Source organism: Amblyraja radiata, chromosome 16 (assembly GCF_010909765.2).
Source record: "Amblyraja radiata isolate CabotCenter1 chromosome 16, sAmbRad1.1.pri, whole genome shotgun sequence".
In the NCBI taxonomy this organism is placed as follows: domain Eukaryota; kingdom Metazoa; phylum Chordata; class Chondrichthyes; order Rajiformes; family Rajidae; genus Amblyraja; species Amblyraja radiata.
The window spans coordinates 17,267,389-17,293,008 of record NC_045971.1 but is presented as its reverse complement, the minus strand read 5'-3'; the positions used below and the strand labels follow the sequence as shown (position 1 = coordinate 17,293,008).

Genomic DNA, 25,620 nt, shown 5'->3' with positions numbered 1-25,620 from the left:
CATTATTACACCCACTGGTACAAGTGCAGGATTTTCTGCTTTTTGGGAGCTGTTTGCTTTCACTGAAACTTCATGCTTTACTTGCAGGTTTTGCCTTGGCAAGAAATGGGTGGGAGTGCTGCATTTTCACTGCACCGCAAGTAACATTCCCTTGCCTTTCTCAAAACCAATGCTGAAGCAGCCCCCCCCCCCCCCCCCCCCCCCCATCAGTCTGAAGAAGGGTTTCGGCCCGAAACTTCGCCTATTTCCTTCGCTCCATAGATGCTGCTGCACCCGCTGAGTTTCCCCAGCAATTTTGTGTACCTTCTGAAGCTAAACATGTCAGGCAGCATCTGTAGAGAAACCACAGGAAAGGAAAAAAACCATTTTGGGTCACTGAGCCTGGTAGTGAGTGTGAGGTGATGGTGTTGACAGGAAAAAGTAGCTGTGATCCTAATGGAGGAATATAACTAGACAAATATGCAGTAGTGGGAGTGGAGAGGGTGAGGGACACAGGGAAACTGAGACACACCAAGGCCAACTGGTTCTTTCCGATTGGCATTGTACCCACCCATGCATCTCATGCCCTCGACCCGTCTCATGCTCAGACAGTTTAGTTTAATTTATTGTCACGTGTACCGAGCTACAGTGAAAAGATTTTGTGTGCTAACCAGTCAGCGGAAAGACAATACATGATTATGATCTAACCATTCACAGTGCACAGATGCATGACACAGGGAATATCATTTAGTGCTAGGTAAATCTGATTAAAGATAATGTGAAGGTCTCTAATTAGGTAGATAGTAGCTCAGGGCTGCTCTTTAGTGGTTGATAGGACGGTTCAGTTACCTGATAACAGCTGGGAAGAAACTCTCAGAATCTGGAGGTGTGCGTTTTCACACTTCCATACCAGTTGCCTGATTGGAGAGGGGAGAAGAGGGAATGGCCGGGGTGAGATTTGTCCCTGATTTATGGTGACCTTGCTGAGGCAGCTTGAAGCATAAATTGAATCAATGGAAGGGAGGTTGGTTTGAGTGATGGTCTTGGCTGCGTCGATTCTCTGCAATTTCTCGTGGTTTTGGAAGGAGTTGTTTCAAACCATGCTCTGATGCATCCTGATTTAAAATGCTTTCCACGATGCATCTGTAGAGGTTGGTGAGAGTTGTTGGAGACCTGCCCAACTTTAAAGGGCCTGTCCCACGAGCATGCGACTCCATGCGGCAAGCCCGACCTAACGTGGTCGCTTGAGCCATACGGCCTCGCGGGGCCGGTCCCACTTCGATCGCCGGAGCCGTATGGAGTTGTGCGGAGCTGGTCCCGACATCGCGCGGGGCTCCGAAAAAATGACCGTCTTCAAAAATTCCGCGCAGCAACGGCCTGCCGTCCTGCAGCCGCCTCTACGCCGTACACATCGCCTCAACGAGCGTGCGCAGCGTCTTGACGCCGTACGTCACGCGCGAACTTCCCGCGCGAACTTCCCGCGGACTTCGCTCGAACTTCACATCACTCACTCAAGCTCCGCGTGGCCCCCACCCCCGCTTCCGGTTTGGTCGCGCTTGCCGCATGCAAGTCGCATGCTCATGGGACAGGCCCTTTCGGCTTCCAAGGAAGTAAGGACATGTGGGACATCAGGGAGGAATAGTTGGTCTGATTGTGCAATTAAACTCCGATGCAGGAATGTCAAGTCTGCAGGTACGATGGATTTCATTATTCCCAGATTTAGAACTTGGCCAAGAAATGATTCCCATCTTAAGTTGTTAGGTTATATTTTGTTGCAATCTCTCGTACACTAACCATGTGAAGTGGGATTTAAATATTTGCACCCATTTTTAAACTTTGTACATGGATTAAATAAACATTGCTGTCTGGTTTTGTGTTACCATTGAGATTTTTTATTTTAAACTAAATACAAATTTGCTGTAAAATGTCAGTGGAATGGGTTGAGCATCTGGAAAATACACGTGACATATTAAAATTTGATTTCCCCAAGGTGATCAGTTAGAAGCACTCAGCCATTCACCTTTCTGAGGAACAACCTTAAAATACCTGACTTTGACTCGTTCAGTATCTTGTTTATTCCTGAATGTGCAGAATGTAGGAAGAGCAAACACATGATGAAATAAAACTGCAGTAAAATATGTACAATACAAAAACATCCTTGATGGGTGGTGTAGCTCTGACTTCACTGAAGCCCGTAGCGCTTCAGAGCTAACAAAACCTTCCTCAAGTAGAGTGCGTCGGGATAACCATTCCTGTGAAGAAACAGAGTCCCTGATTATTATTTAGAAGTGATAACACTTAGAATTGAAGCAGAAAAATAAATACTACAGATGCTGGAAATGTCAGGCTCCATCTGTGGAGGGAGAAACAGACTTAAGCCTTCATCAGAACTGCATTATGTTATCAATGTTAAAGGTGGGGGGGGGAGGAGAGTGAGAGAAGGTGAGGATACAAGAATGTTTTAAGTGACTGAAGAGGAAAAGTATTCGAGAACAAAGGGAAAGTGTCAGGGAGACGTAAGGGTCAGGCAGCATCGAATGGAGAGATCGGATAGGTGACATTTTGGGTCGGGATCCTTCAGAATGATGGGGGGGGGGTTAGAAAGCCTGGCAAGTGATGGGTGGCTTGATTGGCAAATGGATGGAGTAAGCATCAAAGGCTAGAGGGCAAAAAGTGTCAGATGTAAAGCCAGTGAAATGTAAAGCCAGAGGGGGGGAATAAGTGGAATGTGGATAAGAGGAACTATGAGTCTCAGGGATGGGAGAGGGAGAACAGGGAGCGATGGAAAGAAAAGGAGTGGGGTGGTGGGAGAGATGGGTGCTCAGCAGGTGGGATGGAAGCTGGGGGACAAATGGGAATGACGGAGTATTACTAAGGTTGGAGAATTCAATGTTCATACCGTTGGATTGTAAGCTACTCAAGCAGAAAATGAGCTGATCTTGTCTACACCAAGCCTCGGTGCCAGGTCTTATTATCAACCACATAATATTCAGGGGCAGTAATGGTCCAAGATGCATGATGTCAAGGAGATGAGGGGTAATAACTGGAAATCAAGCTGATGAGATTTACAGTTTTGATTAAGGATACAACACAGTTTACACTAACCAGGGGCTCCAGAAACACTGAAAGTAAGCACGCATGTACAGCAGGCAATGAAGAAAGCTAATGGCATTGCGAGAGGATTTGAGTGTAGGAGCAAGGAGGTCCAACTGCAGCTGTACAGGGCCCTGGTGAAACTGCAACTGCAATATTGTGTGCAGTTTTGGACTCCTAATTTGAGGAAGGACATTCTTGCTTTTGAGGAGGTGCAGCGTAAGTTCACCAGGTTAATTTCCGGGATGGCGGGACTTGAGATATGATGAAAGAATGAGTCAACTGGGCTTGTATTCACTGGAATTTAGACGAATAGGAGGGGATCTTATAAAAACATATAAAATTCTTAAGTGATTGGACAGGCTAGATGCAGGAAAATGTTCCCCAACGTTGGGGGAGTCCAGAACCAGGGGTCACAGTTTAAGAATAAGGGGTAGGCCATTTCAGACTGAGATGAGGAAAAACTTTTTCACCCAGAGAGTTGTGAATCTGGGGAATTTTCTGCCACAGAAGGCAGTGGAGGCTAATTCACTGGACGTTTTCAAGAGGGTTAGATTTGGCTCTTAGGGCTAACAAAATCAAGGGATAAAGCAAGAACGGGGTACTGATGTTGGATGATCAGCCATGATCATATTGAATGGCGGTGCTGGCTCGAAGGGCTGAATGGCCTACTCCTGCAAATATTTTCTGTGTTTCTATGTAACTCTGTACATGTGAAAATAAATTAAACGCTACTCTTTTACTGGCCCACATTACAACGTTCTCGACTGAGCTACACAACTCCCAACAATTTAAGATTTCAAACACCTTCAAATAATGGTATTAGTCCATTTCCTGCTCCCGTTGACTTCACACCCACCTTCCTGTTGTTCTCAAATCACTCTGACCTTAAACCAATTGCTAACCTTTCGTTTTCACAGCCATATTTTACACTTCAATCAGTTCTACTCCAGCTTTCAAAGGTCATCCACCTAAATTGTTACCCGTCTCTCACTGTCCACAGATGCAACCTGACCTGTTGTCGAGTTCCAGTATTTTCTTTTGATTCACAGCCGATTTGGGAACAAGTTTTGGCCCCGGATGTTGCAGTGTACTTCACAGCCTGTAACAACCACTGTGTTGTGGATAAAACAACAGCAGGCTTGACAACAGCAGATATTTCCACATTCTGTGAGCTTTCAGGGGCCAAGATCCCACATGTGCTGTAGATCATCTTGCTTAGACCTCCAGAGAAGACTAGTGTGGGTGCCCACCACGATTGGGAACAGCGCCAGGGATCCTGGTTGAGTGTAACCCAGTCCAAATCTGCAGCTGGTGGTTTACCGCTGTTACATCCCTTCAGCCTCAAACCCTGGAGTAAGTTCTAGGCCAAAAGGTAAGGCCCATAACCCTTTTGGGGGCAGCACAGCTGCTGTTTCACAGCACCAGAGACACAAGCTTGGTCCTGATCTCGGGTACTATCTGTGTGGAGTTTGCGCGTTCTCCCTGTGATCGCATGGGTTTTCTCAAGGTGCTCTGGTTTCCTCCCACCCACAGTTGTAGGTTGATTGGTCTCTGTGGATTTCCTCTAGCGTGTAGGAAGTGGATGCAAAAGTGGAATAACATAGAGCTGATAAAAACGAGGGATCGGTGGTCAGCGTGCACTCAGTGGGCTGAAGGGCCTGTTTCAGACTGTTACTCTAAACTAAACTAAATTAATGGCATTCTCCACACATACATGGCATTCCTCCTTGAACAGTACAAAAATACATTTGTTCAAAAATAGTTATATCCAAAGTTTTGAGATCAGGATTTGATTAACATTGGTTTATATATTTGTGTGTCCTCTAAACCTACATCATCACATGAGTTCATGTACCAATTTAGATATGGGGACAGAGCTATATGGGACAGATACAGGCCCTTTGGCCCACTGTGTCTAAGGTGACATATTGGGCTAGTCCCTTTGCCTGTATTTGGCCCCATAGCAGTCTAACCCATTCAGTCCATATATCTGGCCAAATGTCTTTTCAATGATAAAATAAAATGTGACTTTGAAATCAAGATACGGTTTCAATGCACGTACTAATGGAACATAAACCATTCAGTTTGTTTTTGTTTTAAATTATTAAAAGGTTTAAAAATAAATTCAATTGTTCTGTTCGTAGCAAGTAGCTGTACTTGGCAGGAATGTTGTCGTTGTCAGCATTGATCTACTCTTTCTCTCTCCAGTTTAGTTTACTTTATTGTCACACGTACCAAGATACTGTGTAACGTTTTTTTGTTATGCCATCCAGTCTGGGGACAGACTATACATGATTACAATCAAGCCGTCCAGTGTACTGATTCAGGACAAAGGGAATAACATTTAGTGCAAGATAGAGCTCTCCAACCAAGTCTCACAACCAAGGTCTGGTTGTGAGACTTGAGTGTAACACGGAGAAAACTAAGCCCAATCATGGCTTCTCCTATATCCCTGACAGGTGTAATAATTGAATATTATTGTTACTATTGTTGTTTGTTTTTTATGTGTACATAAGTATGTGTACATATATATACAGTGTGTGTATGTGTGTGTGTTTATGTGTGACTATGTCTGTGTGTCTATATATACATTGGATTTGTTCTGGTTTATTATATTAAACAAGTACTTTGATTCTGTCTTCACGAAGGAAGACACAAACAATCTCCCAGAGATACTAAGGGACCGAGGATCTAGTGAGAGGGAGGAACTGAAGGAAATCCACATTAGTCAGGAAACGGTGTTAGGTAAACTGTTGGGACTGAAGGCAGATAAAGCTCCAGGGCCTGATGGTCTGCATCCCAGAGCACTCAAGGAGGTGGCCCTAGAAATCGTGGATGCATTGGTAATCATTTTCCAATGTTCCCTCGACTCTGGATCAGTTCCTGTGGACTGGAGGGTAGCCAATGTAACCACACTTTTTAAGAAAGGAGGGAGAGAGAAAACGGGGAATTATAGACCAGTTAGCCTTACATCGGTAGTGGGGAAGATGCTTGAGTCGATTGTTAAAGATGATATAGCAGCGCATTTGGAAACCAGTGACAGGATCGGTCAAAGTCAGCATGGATTTATGAAGGGGAAATTATGCTCGACTAATCTTCTGGGATTATTTGAGGATGTAACAAGGGAGAGCCAGTGGATGTGGTGTATCTGGACTTTCAAAAAGCCTTTGACATGGTCCCGCACAAGAGATTAGTGTGTAAAATTAGAGCACGTGGTATTCGGGGGGTAGGATATTGACATGGATAGAGAACTGGTTGGCAGACAGGAAGCAAAGAGCAGGTGGGGTGCCGCAAGGCTCGGTACTGGGACACAAGTTATTTACACTTTATATTAATGATTTTTAGACGAGGGAATTAAATGTGACATCTCCAAGTTTGCGGATGACACAAAGCTGGGTGACAATGTGAGCTGTGAGGAGGATGCTATGAGGCTGCAGGGTGACTTGGATAGGTTGGGTGAGTGGGAAGATGCACAACGAGACCTGGGTATGCTTGTGCATCAGCCACTGACAGTAAGCCTGCAGATACAGCAGGCAGTGAAGAAAGCTAATGGCATGCTGGCCTTCATTTGGAGAGGATGTGAATTTAGGAGCAAGGAGGTCCTACTGCAGTTGTATAGGGCCCTGGTGAAACCGCACCTGGAGTATTGTGTGCAATTTTGGTCTCCTAATTTGAAGAAGGACATTATTGCTATTGAGAAAGTGCAGCGTAGGTTCACCAGGTTAATTCCAGAGATGGCGGGACTGACATATGATGAAAGAATGTGTCGACTGGGCTTGTATTCACTGAAATTTAGAAGGATGAGGGGTTCTTATAGAATAGAAACATATAAAATTCTTAAAGGATTGGACAGGCGAGAAGCAAGAAAAATGTTCCCCATGTTGGGTGAGCCCAGAACCAGGGGTCACAGTTTAAGAATAAGGGGTAGGCCATTTAGGACTGAGATGAGGAAAAACCTTTTCACCCAGAAGGCAGTGGAGACCATTTCACTGGATTTTTCAAGAGAGATTTAGCTCTTAGGATAAAGGAATCAAGGAATATGGGAGAAAAAGTAGGAATGGGGGACTGATTTTAGATGATCATCCATTATCATATTGAATGGCGGTTTGAAGGGCTGAATGGCCTACTCCTACACCTATTTTTCCATGTTTCTATATTGTTTACAGTGTACTATCTTTACATATTCAGTTGTGCTGCTGCAAATAAGAATTTATTTGTTCTATCTGGGACATGTGACAATAAATCACTCTTGACACTTGAATAATCAAACTGAGAGAAACAAAATTGACTTACATATCTTTACCTCCCATTATGGCTGTTTTATGAGGAATGTCATTCCATGTCACGTAGGCTTGCCTTCTAGACTCGGACACCACTTTGAAGATCAGGTGTCTCACAAAAGCTTTCTGTAGCAACATCAAAATATTCTTTCCTTCGTAATTGTCAGGCAAATAGGCTTTAAACTCCCCTCCTCTAAATGGCTCCCCTGGATTTGGATCACCCTCCTTTTAAAAAAGAAAAATGAAAGGTTAAAACTCTGAGTGAGGATCTGCAAATTTGTTCCTCCATTCCTTGCCGCCTCCTCCTCGTGGCCGAGAATCGAGGATGACGAGACTGCTCAGGAACGTGGGGTGGTTCGGGCCATAGCAGCTTCCACATGGTCTTGGCAGGGCAAGGTCTTGGTTCAATGGCGGGCATGTCCAAGGCAATCCTGCTCCACACTGTCATACTACTAGGGCCTCAGTACAGGGCATGTTGGTCTCATAGAGTCATATAGCATGGAAACAGGTCCGTCAGTCAGTCAGTCTCCCTCTCCTTCCCCCTCCCCCTCCCTCTCTCTCCCCCCCCCCTCCCTCTCTCCCCCCTCCCTCTCTCTCTCTCTCCCCCTCCCTCTCTCTCTCCCCCTCCCTCTCTCTCTCCCCCTCCCTCCCTCCCCCCCCACGCTTTGACCAAGGTCTCAGCCGTCCTTGCTACCACAGCCACGTGCCTCTCCTCAAACACTCAGCATGTCCCACTGTAGCTGCTCCCATTAGTCTAGATTTAATTTTTTTGTAAAAACAAGATTCTCACATTTTTTAAATTGTTTTATGTATACTATTTCAATAAAAGATTTAATTTTTAACAAGTGTTGATTTTGTACTTTTAAATAGCGTGTATATTAATGGAAACATTTGTTTAAAGATGTAGCTTAATTTATAATTGACATGCGTACCGCCATTTTATTTCTCCACAAAAATAAAACATTGCCTATACTTCACCTACGATTCTACAAGCACTCATTCCTTCTTAACTACATAAAGTTCTTACCTGTTGGATACCATCAGGGATGTTGTAGGTTATTTGCAAGGTAATTTCTCTTATATATCCACTTAATGTAATATTCAGCACTGCAAGCTTCATAGTAGGTTGGCGCTGCATTTCATTTTTATTTGCAACAGCATTTTGAATGCAGATCAGACAACTTTGATTGGCCGTATGGCATTCCTTGCACAATAAGTGGCCACAGCCCAGCTTTGAGGGCTTGCCCATTTTCTTGCAGTTATAGCATGCTGAGTTTGATTCGCCTGGCTCTAGAGCATCCATTCCTATAGCTGGACTTCTGCATTGGCTTTGCTGAGGGTTTCTCATGGTCTTGCTTTCTTGCAGCACTGTCTCATTGCTCTCACTTTGTTGCTGCACATAGTTTGTTTGCATTTGGCCTTTGGAATCGGCAGCAGAATCGGCGATATATTGACCATTGTTTCTTTGATGTAATGACCAGGCTGACCTATCGGCATAAGAAAGCGTTGGCAATGACTGCGTTGCACTATCCACCTTATTGTGTTGCAAACTGGTCTCCTTATGGTACCACTGGCCTTCCTTCGTTAGCCTACTGGTTGTAAGATGGAATTTATCTGGTAATGTCTTCCTTGTCTTGACTCCTTCTACATCTCCCATCTGCTTGATTGTCTTCTGACCCTTAGAATCAGCCTGGTCTAGAAATGACTCAAAACCATTCCCCTCATCGAGAGTTTTTGGTGATCTCTTCTGATCCATAAATGGGCCATATTCCTGCCTTGAATTCAATTCATGGCCATCCCTATGGAAGTCTGGAGTGTTGATGCCCTCGGGTCTATTGGCTCGACCCAAGGATGAGAAACCATCAGCCGATCGGGTGAAGTTCTCTCTCTCTGTGCCCTCAACATTAACATCGTCAAGTAACGCTTGCTGATTAGAAGCCGTTGTGGGCGCAATGTCCATCCAGGACAAGTCTTCCAAAGCTCTCGAACTGAACTCGGGGTTAACAGCTTCCATCACCTTCAAGCAATTTTCATACGTGCCAATAATATGGAAGCCACGTTGAGAAGCAATGAATTTTACCTTGGGGAATGTTTTTTTTAATGTGCTCCTCCATTCTTCCACAGTTTTCTCTGTGCACTCTTCAATACCAAGATCTTTGTAAGGAAGACGATGTTGGGTCAAATGCTTCATGACCAATGTGTAAAGTGACAGAATGTCCTCCTTGGCAGCTGTGACATTGTCCCTGTTCAATGCTGTTAACATCAGCACTGTCGTTTCTCCCAGCAGTTGCTCATTTACCAAAGCCACATTTCTGGTTGTAATTTCTCTTATGGTGGCATCATGGATGTCTTTCAGATAAGACCACACATCAGAATCTATCAGAAGCTCTTCAGTGACAGTCACTGTTTCAGTCTGACCTACTTCAGCGGGCTTTTCCTGGGATTTATGGACAGCTTCTGCGGACCGCTTTGATTTTGAGCATCCAGAGAAACTGTTGGTTTTTCGCAAAGATGTTTTGGTGGATTGACGTTCTGAACCTTTAGCTGGAGAAACGGTGTCCAGCAGGTCTCCCTGATGAAAGAGAGTCCCTGCTGATGTTTCTGAGTAGTAGGACTTCACAGGGCCACGCCCTTTGCTACTTTTGTCCTGTTGTCCTTTATTTGTAAAGAGATTGGAAGAATCTCCACCTCCCTGGAATAAAATGTCACTGCCTGTTTTGTCAGGATTTCTCAGTAGCTCGGTTTGATCCGTCAACATAGAAAAATCTTTGCTGCTCCTGGTATGAGACTCTTTGTTGCTTCCACCAAACTGCCCTGTTCCAATGCTTAATGCCTTGTCAGCATTAGTAAATGCCTCTTTGGTGGATGCACTGTCCTGTGGAACTTGCTGCATTTCCCAACTCCTGGTTTCCACCAGTGAACCTCTCGCCTTAGTAGACCCTGTCATCAGTTGCTCAGCTGTCTGGTCAGGATTAGGAACCAAATTGTCCTTAGCTGCACTGCTTCCTGCCTTAAAGGCACTGTCAACTTTACCATTACCATTGAAGTTTGTAGCCAATTTGTGTTCCTTTCTGCCACTTGTCTTTGGAAATACTACTTGACTGACGTCCTTAAATCCTTGCAGAGAGTGAGACGTATTGCTGGTGTTAGCCTGGTCATTTACAGGGCCACTGCCTAATGCCACAACTTTTTCTTTCTGAGATCGTGCTTCCAGATCCTCCTTCAAATCCTGTAGATACTTCTTGGCCAGGGAACAATCATACGAAGTGCCTATTAAGTAAAAATAATTTGAGTCTTCGTTGAAAATTATTTGGGGGTATTGTGCCTGGATGCTTACGTAGATGTTCTGCAGCAGTTTGGCGTCATGAGTTAGACTCTCCTTCCCGATCTGTTCTTTGCGAAGCATTGATTCAAACTCTTGGTAGAGATAAGAGAGCTCCTGATGTGCCTGCTGTAGTGATGTTGCGATCTCCAAACAGCCAGGGGCTGCATGCAGATAGACCATGGTGATGCCTTCTTCAGCGACATCCAACACCTCCACAATGTATTTGACCAGGATGCTTTTATACCTGTCTTTACAAAATTTCAGAATATACAGAAAAATATCAGAGTCCATCAATAAAGTGTAATCCTGAAGTGTGCCTGTATGTTGCTCTTTGTCCCGTGGCACATCAGTGCCTTTCCTGTCAGTTGCATGAACAGAACTTTCCATTCCAGCCTTAGTTTGCAATTCTAAATTGTCCCCCTTGGTATTAGAACCTGCGTTTGATTTCTGGGCACCTTTCCCATTCCCGTTTGAACGACTGATGGCCGGACTTTCTTGGCTCTTGTGTTGTTGGTGCTGAGTTTCACTGGGGTCGACATTGGTTTGGTCAGGGTTTAAACTGAGCAATGGATGAATCTCTCCGCTGAGTTCCTTAATGGCTGAGAATGGGCCGGCCACTGTGCACTGCTCTGCTTTCTGATTAAAACCAAAGTGAATTTCTTTATGCGTCTTCTGAAACTGTTTTATTAATCTTCTCCCACCATAGAGTTTTCCATAGTTTATTGTCATGGAAACATGGGGGATGACCTGATGACAAATAAAAGACTAACAGTAGTTAGAGTCCAAATTAAATAGTATACCTAAAACATACAGCACAGGAACATGCCCTTTGGCCCATAATGTCTCTGTTGAACATGCTAAAACAATCTCTTCTGCCTGCATGTGATTCATATCCCACCATTACCTGTATATCCATGTGCCTATCTAAATGCCACTATCATATCTGCCATCTCCTTCTTCTTGCGTATGGCGTACACAGCCTAAAGTTGTAGGACAACTTGTTCTATTTGATCTTATTTGATTGTGCACACCAGGTTGATTGCATTCGTCGAAACAGGGCGGACCAAGTGAAGGTTCCAATCCCCCACCCCAAATCTGCCATCATATCATGTGAACAACTTGAAGCTTGAAAGAAAACTTAGTTTTATTTAAATGGATGAAATCTGGTAACAAAATGAAGTTAGAACAGTGTGCAGAGAAGATGTATGAGGATTTTGCCAGGACTTGAGGGCCTGAGCTATAGGAAGAGATTGAACAACCTAGGACTGAGGGGTAATTTTAGAGAAATACTAGACTAAGTGGGCTGGTCCCCCAACGCAATATTCCACCTCTCCACCAATTCCAATATTGCTGGCCAGTGGGGGGTGGGGGGGGGGGGGTTCTGGAGCGCTAGTATGTGTGTTGTGGGTCAAAGGGACTGGCTTCCAGAGGGCTAGTATGGACATTGTGGGCTGAATGGATTCTTGGGCTGGCAGCTTAGTCACTCTGGCCGGGCAGCTCAGTCACTCTGGCCGGGCAGCTCAGTTACTCAGGCTGTTGTGCACTGAAGGAACTGGTTTCCAGAGGGCTAGTATGGACATTGTGGACTGGATGGATTTTTGGACTTGCAGTTCACTAAGTCATGGGTGGTGGGCTGGCACTTCAGTCACTTACAGCTGGTGGGCTGGCATTTCACTTACTCATGGCTGGTGGGCTGGCAGCCCAGTCACTCACAGCTGGTGGTGGCAGTTCACTCAGTCACCCCTCTTCCCTTCTCCCCCCCCCCCCCCACTCTGCTCCATGCCATTCCCCTCTCCCACACGCATTTAGTCCATCTCCCCTCAATCTCCCCCATGCACTCTTAGTGGCTCTCCACACACACGCACTCACACACACATAGATACTCAGACACTCACGCAGCCACACACTCAGACACACATACAGACACTCATACACAGAGACACAGTCAAACACTCACACACATACACAGACACTCACACATACACACACTCATACACAGGCACTCACACACTCATCCAGACACTTACAGACACAACAACTCATACATACGCACGCAGACAGACGACGCGCACACACACTTTAGAAGCAATAGAGAAACTATCTGCAAGCATTTTAGCACTAATAGACATTTTTTTGCAAGCTTTAGAACCAATAGACATTTTTTTGCAAGCATTTTATAACCAAAAAAGACACATTCTGCAAGCATTGTAGAAACAAAAGAGACACTTTTTGCAAACATTTTAGAACCAAAAGAGACACTTTTTGCAAACATTTTAGAACCAAAAGAGACACTTTTTGCAAACATTTTAGAACCAATAGACACTTTTTGCAAGCATTTAGAACCAATAGACATTTTTTTGCAAGCTTTAGAACTAATAGACATTTTTTGCAAGCGTTTTAGAACCAATAGACTTTTTTTGCAAGCATTTTAGAACCAAATAGACATTTTTTTTCAAGCTTTAGAACCAATAGACATTTTTTGCAAGCTTTAGAACCAATAGACATTTTTTTGCAAGCTTTAGAACCAATAGACATTTTTTTGCAAGCATTTTAGAACCAAAAAAGACACATTCTGCAAGCATTTTAGAACCAAAAAAGACACATTCTGCAAGCATTGTATAACCAAAAGAGACACTTTTTGCAAACATTTTAGAACCTATAGACACTTTTTGCAAGCATTTTAGCACCAATAGACACTTTTTGCAAACATTTTAGAACCAATAGACACCTTTTGCAAGCATTTTAGAACCACTAAGGGCACTCACATTTGAGTACACATGTGTTATTCACAGCTCAGAGAAACGTGACCCTCTGCCTCCCTCCATCTTGAAGAGACTGTGAGGCACACCACTTCCGGGTTTTATAGTCCCTCCCCCTCCCACCTTTGCAAGCATTTTAGAACCAATAGAGACACCTTTTGCAAGCATTTTAGAACCAAATAGACATTTTTTTCAAGCTTTAGAACCAATAGACATTTTTTTTGCAAGCTTTAGAACCAATAGACATTTTTTTGCAAGCTTTAGAACCAAGACATTTTTTTGCAAGCTTTGGAACCAATAGACATTTTTTGCAAGCTTTAGAACCAATAGTCATTTTTTTTGAAAGCTTTAGAACCAATAGTCATTTTTTTTGCAAGCTAGAACCAATAGACATTTTTTTGCAAGCTTTAGAACCAATAGACATTTTTTTTGCACGCAATTTAGAACCAAAAAATACACATTCTGCAAGCATTGTAGAACCAAGAGACACGTTTTGCAAACATTTTAGAACCTATAGACACATTTTGCAAGCATTTTAGAACCAATAGACACTTTTTGCAAACATTTTAGAACCAATAGACACTTTTTGCAAGCATTTTAGAACCACTAAGGGCACTCACATTTGAGTAGACATGTGTTATTCACAGCTCAGAGAAATGTGACCCTCTGCCTTCCTGCATCTTGAAGAGACTCTGAGGCACACCACTTCCGGGTTTTATAGTCCCTCCCCCTCCCACCTTTGCAAGCATTTTAGAACCAATAGAGACACTTTTTGCAAGCATTTTAGAACCAATAGACATTTTTTTGCAAGCTTTAGAACCAATAGATATTTTTTTGCAAGCTTTAGAACCAATAGACATTTTTTGCAAGCTTTAGAACCAATAGACATTTTTTTTGCAAGCTTTAGAACCAATAGTCATGTTTTTGCAAGCTTTAGAACCAATAGACATTTTTTTTGCAAGCAATTTAGAACCAAAAAATACACATTCTGCAAGCATTGTAGAACCAAAAGAGACACTTTTTGCAAACATTTTAGAACCGATAGACACTTTTTGCAAACATTTTAGAACCAATAGACATTTTTTGCAAGCTTTAGAACCAATAGACATGTTTTGCAAGCTTTAGAACCAATAGACATGTTTTGCAAGCTTTAGAACCAATAGACATTTTTGCAAGCTTTAGAACCAATAGACATTTTGGGCAAGCATTTTAGAACCAATAGTCATTTTTTTTGCAAGCTTTAGAACCAATAGACATTTTTTTGCAAGCTTTAGAACCAATAGACATTTTTTGCAAGCATTTTAGAACTAATAGACATTTTTTGCAAGCTTTAGAACCAATAGACATTTTTTGCAAGCATTTTAATAATAATAATGGATGGGATTTATATAGCGCCTTTCTAATACTCAAGGCGCTTTACATCGCATTATTCATTCACTCCTCAGTCACACGCGGTGGTGGTAAGCTACTTCTGTAGCCACAGCTGCCCTGGGGCAGATTGACGGAAGCGTGGCTGCCAATCTGCGCCTACGGCCCCTCCGACCACCACCAATCACTCACACACATTCACACACAGGCAAAGGTGGGTGAAGTGTCTTGCCCAAGGACACAACGACAGTATGCACTCCAAGCGGGATTCGAACCGGCTACCTTCCGGTTGCCAGCCGAACACTTAGCCCAATAGAGACCCTTTTTGCAAGCTTTAGAACAAATAGACACTTTTTGCAAACATTTTAGAACCAATAGACACTTTTTGCAAGCATTTTAGAACCACTAAGGGCACTCACATTTGAGTACACATGTGTTCAGTGTTATTCACAGATCAGAGAAACGTGACCATCTGCCTTCCTCCATCTTGAAGAGTGAGTGAGGCACACAACTTCCTGGTTTTATAGTCCCTCCCCCCTGCCACCAGCGAGAGAGAATGGGGAATTTTGTAAAGAACATTAATATCTCTGTCATTTTTCATCGACGGGAAAAATCCTCGGCACACATGCGGCGGAGGGGGGGGTCTGAGCAAGGTGGCCAAAAATGACGGCCGTAGGTGGCGGCGTTCTCTCGGAAATCGCAGCACAGACGGCCAAAAGCGGTCAAGAACAGAGATTTAGTAATATAGATATAAAATCATGAGGGGAATAGATATAGTGAATGAACAACACCTATTTTTCTCCAGAGTTAGGGGAATCAAGAACTAGAGGTCATGGGTTTAAGGTGAGAGTGGAAAAATTTACTAGGTACTTGAGGGGCACCTTTTTTGCCCAGGTGGGTATCTGGAACAAGCATATGAAGTAGATGAAGCAGGTACAGTAACAACATTTAAAATAAATGTAAACAAGTTCATGGATTAAATTTAGAGGGACACGAGCCAAATAGGGGTAAATGGGACTAGCTTGGATGGGGTATCTTTCCCATGGACAAGTTGGGCCAATTGATCTATATCTATGCTGTATGATTCTATGAATACATTCAAATGACCCATCCTAAATAAAATTAGTACAGGTGCACAACCTTTTATCCGAAAGCCTTGGGACCAGACACTTTTCGTAATTCGGAATTTGTCGGTCTTCGGAATGGAATTTTTTTAGCGTAGATTTTAATGGCTGGCTCAGTGGTAGAGTGCTCGGCTCATATCCGCAAGGTCGCGAGTTTGCGCCTTGATCCCGGCAGTAAACTCGGTCGCGAGTTTGAGTCTTCAATGTAGTTTTTTCTTGCAGAATAAATGTTTGTATGAAATGCAGTGTAGGAGAGGTGTACTGACTGTGTGGGTAGAACTTTGGAAGTGATTGCCCACCAGTCTAAAAAGCCGCTGTGTCTCCGTCCCTGGGATAGCAGGGGGCGATCAAACAGCATAATACCCCCCTCCCCCTCCAGAGGATACCGCTCCCCGATGGGCCGCTACGGCGACAAGTGGCAGTTTGCCCACAGCCCGAGCTGCGCCCCCTCATCCGCCACCCCAAGAACAAGACGTACCTTGCACACCATCAGCTTCTGCCCCTACGTGTTACTCTGGAGTTGGAGCGGGGCTGGGCTGGAGTTGCTGCTGGCTGTGGGTCTCTGGGATCTCCGTGCTTGCAGTGGGCCTGGGGGTCGGTGTCCCGTTGGTCCTGACGTCTCCGGCCACCCCCCTGGACTGGAGCTGAGACTGGAAACTGTACCGCCCTTGCCCCCTCCCTCTGCAACAACAAACAACCCCACTCTCCTGCAAGGGCGGTACAGTTCCCGGAGGATGGTAGGTGGCCGGAGACGTCAAGACCAACAGGAACCCGCTCCCCGATGGGCCCCTACGACGCCCCGAGCTGCGCCCCGTCATCCGCAACCCAGGTTCCTCTGTAGTTGGAGCGGGGCTGGGCTGGGCTGCTGTTGGCTGTGGGTCTCTGGGATCTCCGTGCTTGCAGTGGGCCTGGGGGTCAGTGTCCCGATGAGGGGGCGCAGCTCGGGGAACGGCTTCTGGTGGTCCTGACGTCTCCGGCCAGTTTGCAGTTTTCCTCTGTAGTTGGAGCGGGGCTGGGCTGCTGCTGGCTGTGGGTCTCTGGGATCTCTGTGCTTGCAGTGGGCCTGGGGGTCGGTGTCCCGTTGGTCCTGACGTCTCCAGTGACTGGCACGGTGCAAAGCCCCCGCGCCGGTGCAGAGGGGAGGGAAGGGGTCACACACATGGCCGGGAAGCAGAGGGGTGTAGGTGGGGTGAAACTGAAGCGAGCGACAATCTGCTGCTGCCTGCCCCGCTGAGTTAAAAAGTTCCCACGCAAGACTCACGAAACACTGTGTATCGTGAGTCTACCTTGGGAACTTTTTAACTCAGCGGGCAGGCAGCAGCATATTGTCAATTATTAACCCTCCCGCGCAATATACCCTCACTCTTTTATGAATGGGGATTTAGTTCCCCTTTCTTCGAGGACCGACCGGAGGTTCCGCTGTCACCTCTGCGGGCCGCCCTCGGTGAACGTTTTCAAGGACCTTTCTTCAAGGACCGAAAAAATGGCCGCTATTCGGAGGTTTTCGTTATTTGGATCTTCGGATAAAAGGTTGTGCACCTGTATCTTGGTTAAAAGGTTAAGCAGAAACCATTATAGAGAACGTGAAAAACACACAACTGTGCTAATGCTGTCAGAGGGATTTCAGAGGGATATCAGATGGATATCAGAGTCTGTGATTGTGTGTAATAACACTTGTGAACAATAGTTACAAATATTTGTAATACATATTTTTTAACTCTTTTCCCCGTGACACTGTGCACAAGCTGACAAGACTGTATTAAGCCTTAAATAAAAGCAGGGTGAGAGTTTGGGTGATCATTGGATTCAATGTGCTGGCTGATCTGACTCATTTTCATTTTGATAACAAACACTCTCTTTTTTATTTGACTGTTGCATAATATACTGCAATATCAACATTTTAAAAATGGAAATCATTCACATGAGAATCTCACACTCCAGCCACTTCAATGGGAGGGAGGGCGTAATCAGTGTTACAAATTTACACCCCAGTTTACATTATAAATGTAAAGATTTGACACCGGGCACAGACACAATTTTAACAACAAGGAAAGATGTAAAATGACATGCTTTGTCATCCTTTTAATTCAGCAATAAAAAATAATTTAACAAATTTAAAACAGTCACTATCAAATGAATCAACATTCATACCTAATACTTAAATTTTAAAAGATTTCCCTGCAGCTTGTACAGGAACCCTCAGGTTAATCCCACAAGCTGCTGTTCAATAGAAACCAGGAAAACATTGCAATTCATAAACTTGTTGTTTTCACAAAGGTTTTTAAGTACATTTGTTAAAAATACACAGTTATTGTGGTAGAATAAGGGGTAAGCCATTTAGAACAGAGACGAGGGAACACTTTTTCTCACAGAGAATTGTGAGTCTGTGGAATTCTCTGCCTCAGAGGGCAGTGGAGGCCGGTTCCCTGGATACTTTCAAGAGAGAGCTAGATAGGGCTCTTAAAATAGCGGTCAGGGGATATGGGGAGACGGCAGGAATGAGGTACTGATTGGGGATGATCAGCCATGATCACATTGAATGGCGGTGCTCACTCGAAGGGCCGAGTGGCCTACTCCTGCACCTATTGTCTATTATCCTCTGGTGAATTAATAAGCAATTGGTATTGTCTGCAAGCAGGTATAACATTTCTACTGAAGCCTCTGCTGTCAATGCATCAGGAGCATGGTTCAGAACCTTATAGTGCACCACACATGTCCAATCTTAGCCTTAACTTGGCAGTTCACTAGTGACCACAACTAGAAGATAGTCATGAAATATGGAAATGAAAATCTATTTGGAAATATATCAATAATTTTTCATTTACCTGATCAACTTGGATCACAGTATTAGCGGACTTCACTTTTAACTTGTGTTGTTCCCCATTAATTGCAAGAACATGATTTTCAATTTGGAGAACTCGCTGAGCCACTGAATAAGGAATACAAAATGATTATATTTAAGACCATAGGCATATATGTTCGCTAACATTGTCAGTCATTATCTGGCCCATCAATAGGAGTTCTCAAGATGTAAAACCTGGGATGGCACAGTGGTGTAATGGTTAGCAATGCAGACTCGCAGTGCTAGAGACCTGGGTTCAATCATGACCGCGGGTGCTGCCAGTGTGGAGTCTGCAAGTTCTCCCCTGTGACCAAGGATCCTGATCCAAAATGTCACCTATCCTTGATCTTCGGAGATGCTGGACGTTCCTGTTTCCATTCATATTACCTGTGGGGTGGGTGGCACTGTTAGAACCCGGAGTGTAGGTGGGTGACTTTGCATTAGGCATTCCCCCATGCTAAACTAAACCCTGCTATGTGACAAACATCTGCAGACAAGTGGGTCAGTTTCCCTGTGTATGTTGCTTGAATTTCCATCATCAACTGTACACCTTTCTTTGGCCAGTGTTTCTTACTGAACCAGATTACTTTCTGCATCCATGGCGTATTTATCCCTGGTGACATTCTGACTCGATGTTACAAAGGCATCCAATCTCGGTCTCTGTAATCTCACCTGCATCACCTGAGGTCCTGGGTCAGGCCTTTGTCATCTTCACTATCCTCACAGATACCTCTAATCGTCCATAAAGAGGGTAGAGAGTGTGTTTTCACATGAAGGGTAGGCAGTCAGAACCCTTTTCCAAGGATAGAAATGTCAAAGACTGGAGGGCTTAGCTTCAAGGTGAGAGGGGCAAAATTTAAAGGAGATGGGCCTAGTATGTTTTTTACACAGAGGGTGGTGTGTGTTGAAACACACTGGCAGGGGTGGTGGTGGAGGCAAGGGCTGGAAAAAGAGGGAGCAGGTAGGAATGGGAAACAAAGGGATACTCTGCAAGCCATGAACGGCATTATGGAATATTGCAGGGAGCAAAATCATTATGAAGCACCCCAACAAAACCCATGCCAGTGACAACTGAACCGCTCTCCATTTCTTCTTTTGTTCCAAGCTAGAATGAGCCTCAAAATATAAAGTGCTGGAGGAACTCAGCAGGTCAGGCACCATCTGTGGAGGGAATAGAGAGATGACGTTTTGGGTTGGGATCCTTCTTCTGAAAGATGGGAGTATGGCGATGAAAGCCGGAAAGGAGAGTGCGGTAAAGCAAAGCCTGGCGAGTGATAGGTGGATACAGATGAGGGTAGGTGGTTGGTTGATGAGGTGGAGTAAGTCACAAGAGCTAGAGGTGAAAAAGAGACAAAAGAGTGACAAAAGACATAAAGAGAGATGAGGAGGAGTGAAATGTAAAGCCGGAGGGAGGAGTGTGGGTGGATGGCGACTGGGGGGGGGAACAGGGGCGAGGGGATAGAGAGGGAATATAAGGGAAATAAATGTAGGACAAAGGAGGGACAGGGAACAGGGTGACTGGGAATAAGTCGTGTTCACTTCACCAGAGAATGGCTGGCATTTTCATGCCTTGGATTTCTGGAATTTCATTTTGCAGCCTACCTTCTGCTTCCTCAAAGATGATGAGAGCAGATGAGAGTGTCTCCGAGGGGAACACCACGTCGATGATTTCACCTCCTCCGTTCTTGGTCCGCAAGAAATGAATCATGAGCTTGTCTTCGAGGCTCTGCTTTGAAAAGCCTCTGGGGAGGTCAGACACGTGTACGCTCCTCTCCATTTCAAACTGCAACAGAAAAGGATCGTTTAAGCTCAAAACACCAAATTCCGCATTTCCTTCCTTACAACAGTGACTGTGCATTAAAGCTATGTTATTGACTGTAAATCACAATAGATTGTTGATAAGATATGAAGGACACTATACGAAGGCAAGTTTTCTATTTCTGTCTTCATCCAACTTAGGCTCTTAGTTTCATGCAGCCAGAACTATGCTTGGAGGTGGGTCTGACATTTGTCGAGGGATAGTCGTACAGCACTACAGCGCAGAAACAGACCATTCGGCCCACCTTGTCCATAATAATAATAATGGATGGGATTTATATAGCGCCTTTCTAATACTCAAGGCGCTTTACATCGCATTATTCATTCACTCCTCAGTCACACTCGGTGGTGGTAAGCTACTTCTGTAGCCACAGCTGCCCTGGGGCAGACTGATGGAAGCGTGGCTGCCAATCTGCGCCTACGGCCCCTCCGACCACCACCAATCACTCACACACATTCACACACATTCACACACAGGCAAAGGTGGGTGAAGTGTCTTGCCCAAGGACACGACGACAGTATGCACTCCAAGCGGGATTCGAACCGGCTACCTTCCGGTTGCCAGCCGAACACTTAGCCCATTGTGCCATCTGTCGTCCCTGTCTGACCAAGTTGGCATACTTGGCTGCTGCCATTTGTCTGCATTTGGCCCATCGCCCTCTAAACCTTTCCTATTCACGTATCTAACCAAAGGCCTTTTAAACGTCGTAATTGCATCCGCTTCTATAGCGTCCTTAGGTAGCTCATTCCAGATACAGATTACTCTCGTGATCACTTTATGATCATATTATAATAAGCGCTGGCGATGAGAGAAGGATCACAAGACAGCTTGTTCGTCAGTCCACGGTACCTTCCAGCCCAACGGTGCCAATCACCTGGTTGCTAACCCTATTAAGTCCTCTTCCCATTCCCATACTGGCCTTTTTGTCCTATGCCTCCTCCATTGCCAGAGTAAAGCTACACACAAACTTGAGGAACAGCACCTCTTATTTTGGGTAGCTTACAACAACTCAATGGTATGATCAATGAAATCTCCAATTTTAGGTCCTCACATAACCTTTTCCCCTCTCCCCAGTGCCCCCACCTAGGTTCACACCTATTTCTCCTCTCCACTTCGCCTCCCTTCTACATTCCTTCCTCCAATTTCACAGTTCGCGACTCTTTAATCCTTTTCATTTCTGGCCTTTGTCCGACCATCTACCTATCAGAAACCCCCCTCATCTGCCATGCTTTGCCCTGGCCCTCATCTCTTCCAGTTTTCCTTCCGCCCAGGACAATCAATCAGAAAAAGGGCTTTGACTCGAAGCATCACCTATCTATGTCCTGCTCAAATGCTGCCTGACCTGCTGAGTTACTCCAACACTTTGTGTCATTTGTTAATAGAGTAGCCAGGGAATGCACACACAAGCATGAGGAGCTTGGTATTGGGTGTCTATAAAAATTAAAAGGGTCCACAATAATCTGAATACAACAGGTTCCTTTCTACACAATTACCGTATGGTACCTGCAATATATTATGTTAGGATTCCTAAGGTTACTACAATGACTCAGGTACAAAGTGTTTCGCCTGCACTGGTATTTTTCATGTGATCAGTCTCATTGACTTTAGTAGAACATGTCCAAACATGCCCAAGGTATAAATAATCATAGTAAAAGATTAGAAATGCATAGCTGGCCTGCCAGCTTCTAGCAAAGAACAACGAATGTTGAGGTTCAGGAAGGTGCATTGCTGTAAACACCAACAGGACTTCCTCTCTTTTGAAATTGCCTTTTTTTGGAGCACTTACACAGTTTATTTGGCGATTTAATTGTCTAGCTGTAAATCAGCCATATTCTTTCCAATGTAGAGGAAACAAGAACTAGAAGGCCGAGGTTTAAGATGAGAGGGGAAAGATTCAATAGGGACCTGAGGGGCAACTTTATCACACAGAGGGTTGTGGGTATATGGAACCAGCCAACGGAGGAAGTAATTGAGGCGGGTACGATAACAGCACCCAAGATATATTTACACAGATACGAAAGGTTCAGAATGGTGAGGAATACGATGTATTCAAGAGAGAGTTAGATATAGTTCTTAAGGGCTAAGGGATATGGGGAGAAAGCAGGAACGGGGTACTGGTTTTGGATGATCAACAATGATCATATTGCATGGCAGTGCTGGCTCGAGTGGCCTACTCCTGCACTTATTTTCTATGTTTCTATGAGCCAAAAGCAGGCAATTGGGTCTGGCTGAGATGGGGCATCTTGGTCGGCATGATCCATTTGGGCTGGGCAGCCTGTTTCTGTGTGTATGACTCTAGACCCTTGGGCTCACACCTCAACAGCACACAATGTTTTGTGCAAATGGTGGAAAGAGCTACCCCCTCTCACACCTCCCCTATCCCACCCCAAAGATGCATCACCTGGCCCACCTCCCCCTATCAGTTGCCCCCAACCCACCTGAAGGCAATGGTCGTCTCCAATCCTGAGGATACCACTCAAGAAGAAGTAATTCTGGCTTTGGTTAAGAGATGAACGCTGACCCAAGCTGCACTCGGTATGCAACCGGGGCTAAGCTCAACATCTCCCGTGGCGGGGGCACCTTCCTCAGTCTAGCCTAGAGGGCCAGACTAGACTCCTAGACGGGACGAGCGGCCACAGCCCCTGGACCTGGAGACTGGGAGGCGACTAGTTGCTTCGACCAGACTCAAATCTTCAGACTATGCTACGGCGCAATCTGAAGGCATTAGCCCGGGCCTCTGGAACAGCTTAACCCAGCGAGGCCACACTCCCTCACAGTGGAACATATCCGCTGGCCCCAGCCCCAGACATTACATTCTGTTTCAGGGTGACTCGTCCTGTGCGCTGTTTATCCAAACTAACTAACTCCAGCCCCACAAGCGGGGTCTCTTGCTGTCGACCAGGCTTGCGATGTTTACGACTACATAAATGCGGATGTTGCCATTTTATTTTTCTTTTGTAGCCACCCACACGTTCCTTTCCGACGGAGAAAAAGCCCCACCGAAGGGTCTAGCAATGGGTTTACTTTTTCGGGCAGTCCCACCAGGTTTAAAAAGGACACCAGAGCCCTTACCTTTGTCGACCATCCGAACCATCCTCGAATCCGTGGAGAAACAGAAAAGAAAAAACGCAACCGCGAATATATCAGTATCGAAAGTGAAAGTCTGATTTCAGGGCTGGCTGCAGCCCTGAGTCTGATCCCCGCTGGAAGAGACTAGACCTGGCCGGGTTAGACACACCGAGCTCCGGCTCCCTCTCTCTGTGTAACGCGGGCTTCATCTTTGCAACCGCAGGCAAGGAGCATCAGGCAGCTCTGCAGAGACAGGGACAGGGACAGGCTCATTTCCCCGGCACGGCAGCGCCAGCGTAGGTCCCAAACACCCTCAGTGTTGGCCCGGGAATCTGGCGGAATTTGAACCGCTGCGGGCAGCCTGGGGAACAAGAGGAGGCCGATATCACTGGAGCGTTTGGGGGACAGTCTTGGAAGAACGACACCTCGTATTCCGCTTGGCAACAGACACAGAATGCTGGAGTAACTCAGCGGGACAGGCAGCATCTCCGGAGAGAAGGAATGGGTGCTGTTTCGGTTCCAGACACCTTCTTCATCCCAATTCGTGTGTAGGAAGGAACTGCAGATGCTGGTTTACACCGAAGATAAGACACAAAATGCTAGAGTAACTCGGCGGGACAGGCAGCATCTCTGGAGAGAAGGAATGTCTTCAGTCTGAAGAAAGGTCTCGACCCGAAACGTCACCAGAGATGCTGCTTGTCCCATTGAACTACTCCAGCATTTTGTGTCCTTCCTACTCATATTCCGCTTGGGTAGCTTACAACCAAACGCAAGACCACCGACTTCTCTGATTTCAAGTAATACCCTCCCTATCAGCAACCCCTCTCTTCCCCCAGCTCCCTTGCCACCCCTGTGCAACGCACATATCTCCCACCACCCCAGCGGTCCCTTCAGGTGAGGCAGGTTCACCTGCACCTCTAAACTATTCTACCGCAATGGGTGCAACCGTTGTGGCCTCCGTTACATCGGCCTCTATTGCCAGCGTGAGGCCACATGCAAACAGGGGGAACAGTACCTCATATTCTGCTCAGGTAGTTACAACCCAAAGGTATGAACATCGAATTCTCCAAGTTTAGGTAATTAACTTACACACACCCATCCCCTCATTTTCCCTGTGCTCCACATGGATGGGCACACACTCCTCGCTTTCCCCTTCCCCTCCCACCTATATTCCTTCCTCTGGCTTCACATTTCGTCCCCCTTCTATCCTTATCCCACACTTCTGGTCTTTTCATTGCTGGCTTTTCCATACATTACACGTATCCACCTATCACTTACCTGATTTTGTACCTCTCTTCCAGCTTCCCCCCACCCCCTTACAATCAGTCCGTAGAAGGGTCCTGACCCAAAACGTCACCTTTCCATGTTCTCCAGAGATGCTGCCCAACCTGCTGAGTTACTCCAGCACTTTGTCTCCATTTATGGCCCCTCTATTTCCTGGTGGACAGCTAGTTTTTCAGTCACACCAACGCATTACCTCCTATACCATGTAGTTTCATTTTCACAAAGATCATGGATTTGTTTTCTGGAAACCAAGTATATCACATCTACTGGTTCCCCCTTCTCCACTACACGGTGCTTCTTCAATGAAAGCAAATAAACAAATCAAACATGATTTCCCTTTGATAAAAAAATGCGTTGCCATTGTCTGGTTATTTGTATTTTTTTCAATATCCTGCTAGAAAATCATTCATAATAACCTGACGATAATGATAAAGTCTTTAAAATGCATTTTATCTTGTGATTTTAAGATTTAGCATTAACAGTTTTTGTCGTCTTGTTTTCCAAAACGGAATGCAGAAAACATTTCTTATATAAGAGAAATGAGATTCTGTAAAGATTAATGATGATGCATTTAGAGATCTTTAGAACAGAAATGCTTCTTATTCCACTTATTTGCCAATCAAACCCTCATCTGTATTCATCTATCACTTGCCAAGTCTAGTTTCGCCCCCATCT

At 45.1% G+C, this 25,620-nt stretch overlaps 1 protein-coding gene across 3 annotated transcripts; it reads right to left on the bottom strand.

Moving 5' to 3' along the window:
* Positions 1-1,848: 1,848 nt before the first annotated feature.
* On the bottom strand, positions 1,849-24,252 carry LOC116981994. Of its 3 annotated transcripts, none has more exons than XM_033035257.1 (6): positions 23,665-24,252; positions 20,376-20,556; positions 18,757-18,860; positions 8,383-11,427; positions 7,369-7,580; positions 1,849-2,231 (listed from the first exon to the last, which is right to left on the bottom strand). In XM_033035257.1, the coding sequence occupies exons 2-6, from the start codon at positions 20,548-20,550 to the stop codon at positions 2,162-2,164; spliced, it is 3,606 nt and encodes a 1,201-aa protein (XP_032891148.1). In that variant the 5' UTR covers positions 20,551-20,556; positions 23,665-24,252; the 3' UTR covers positions 1,849-2,161. The 3 variants fall into 3 exon arrangements, with proteins under 3 accessions (XP_032891148.1, XP_032891149.1, XP_032891150.1); XM_033035258.1 differs by lacking the exon at positions 23,665-24,252 and adding an exon at positions 23,031-23,614; XM_033035259.1 differs by lacking the exons at positions 18,757-18,860; positions 23,665-24,252 and having other exon boundaries at positions 20,376-20,512.
* Positions 24,253-25,620: the final 1,368 nt, after the last annotated feature.

Excerpts from the sequence above, each read along its gene's own strand:
- LOC116981994 (XM_033035257.1), bottom strand. The coding sequence starts at position 20,550 with ATGGAGAGGAGCGTACACGTGTCTGACCTCCCCAGAGGCTTTTCAAAG. Across the intron at positions 18,861-20,375 it reads CATCTTTGAGGAAGCAGAAG|TGGCTCAGCGAGTTCTCCAA; the intron begins GTAGGCTGCAAA and ends TTCCTTATTCAG. Across the intron at positions 7,581-8,382 it reads TCCCTGATGGTATCCAACAG|GAGGGTGATCCAAATCCAGG; the intron begins GTAAGAACTTTA and ends CTTTTTTAAAAG.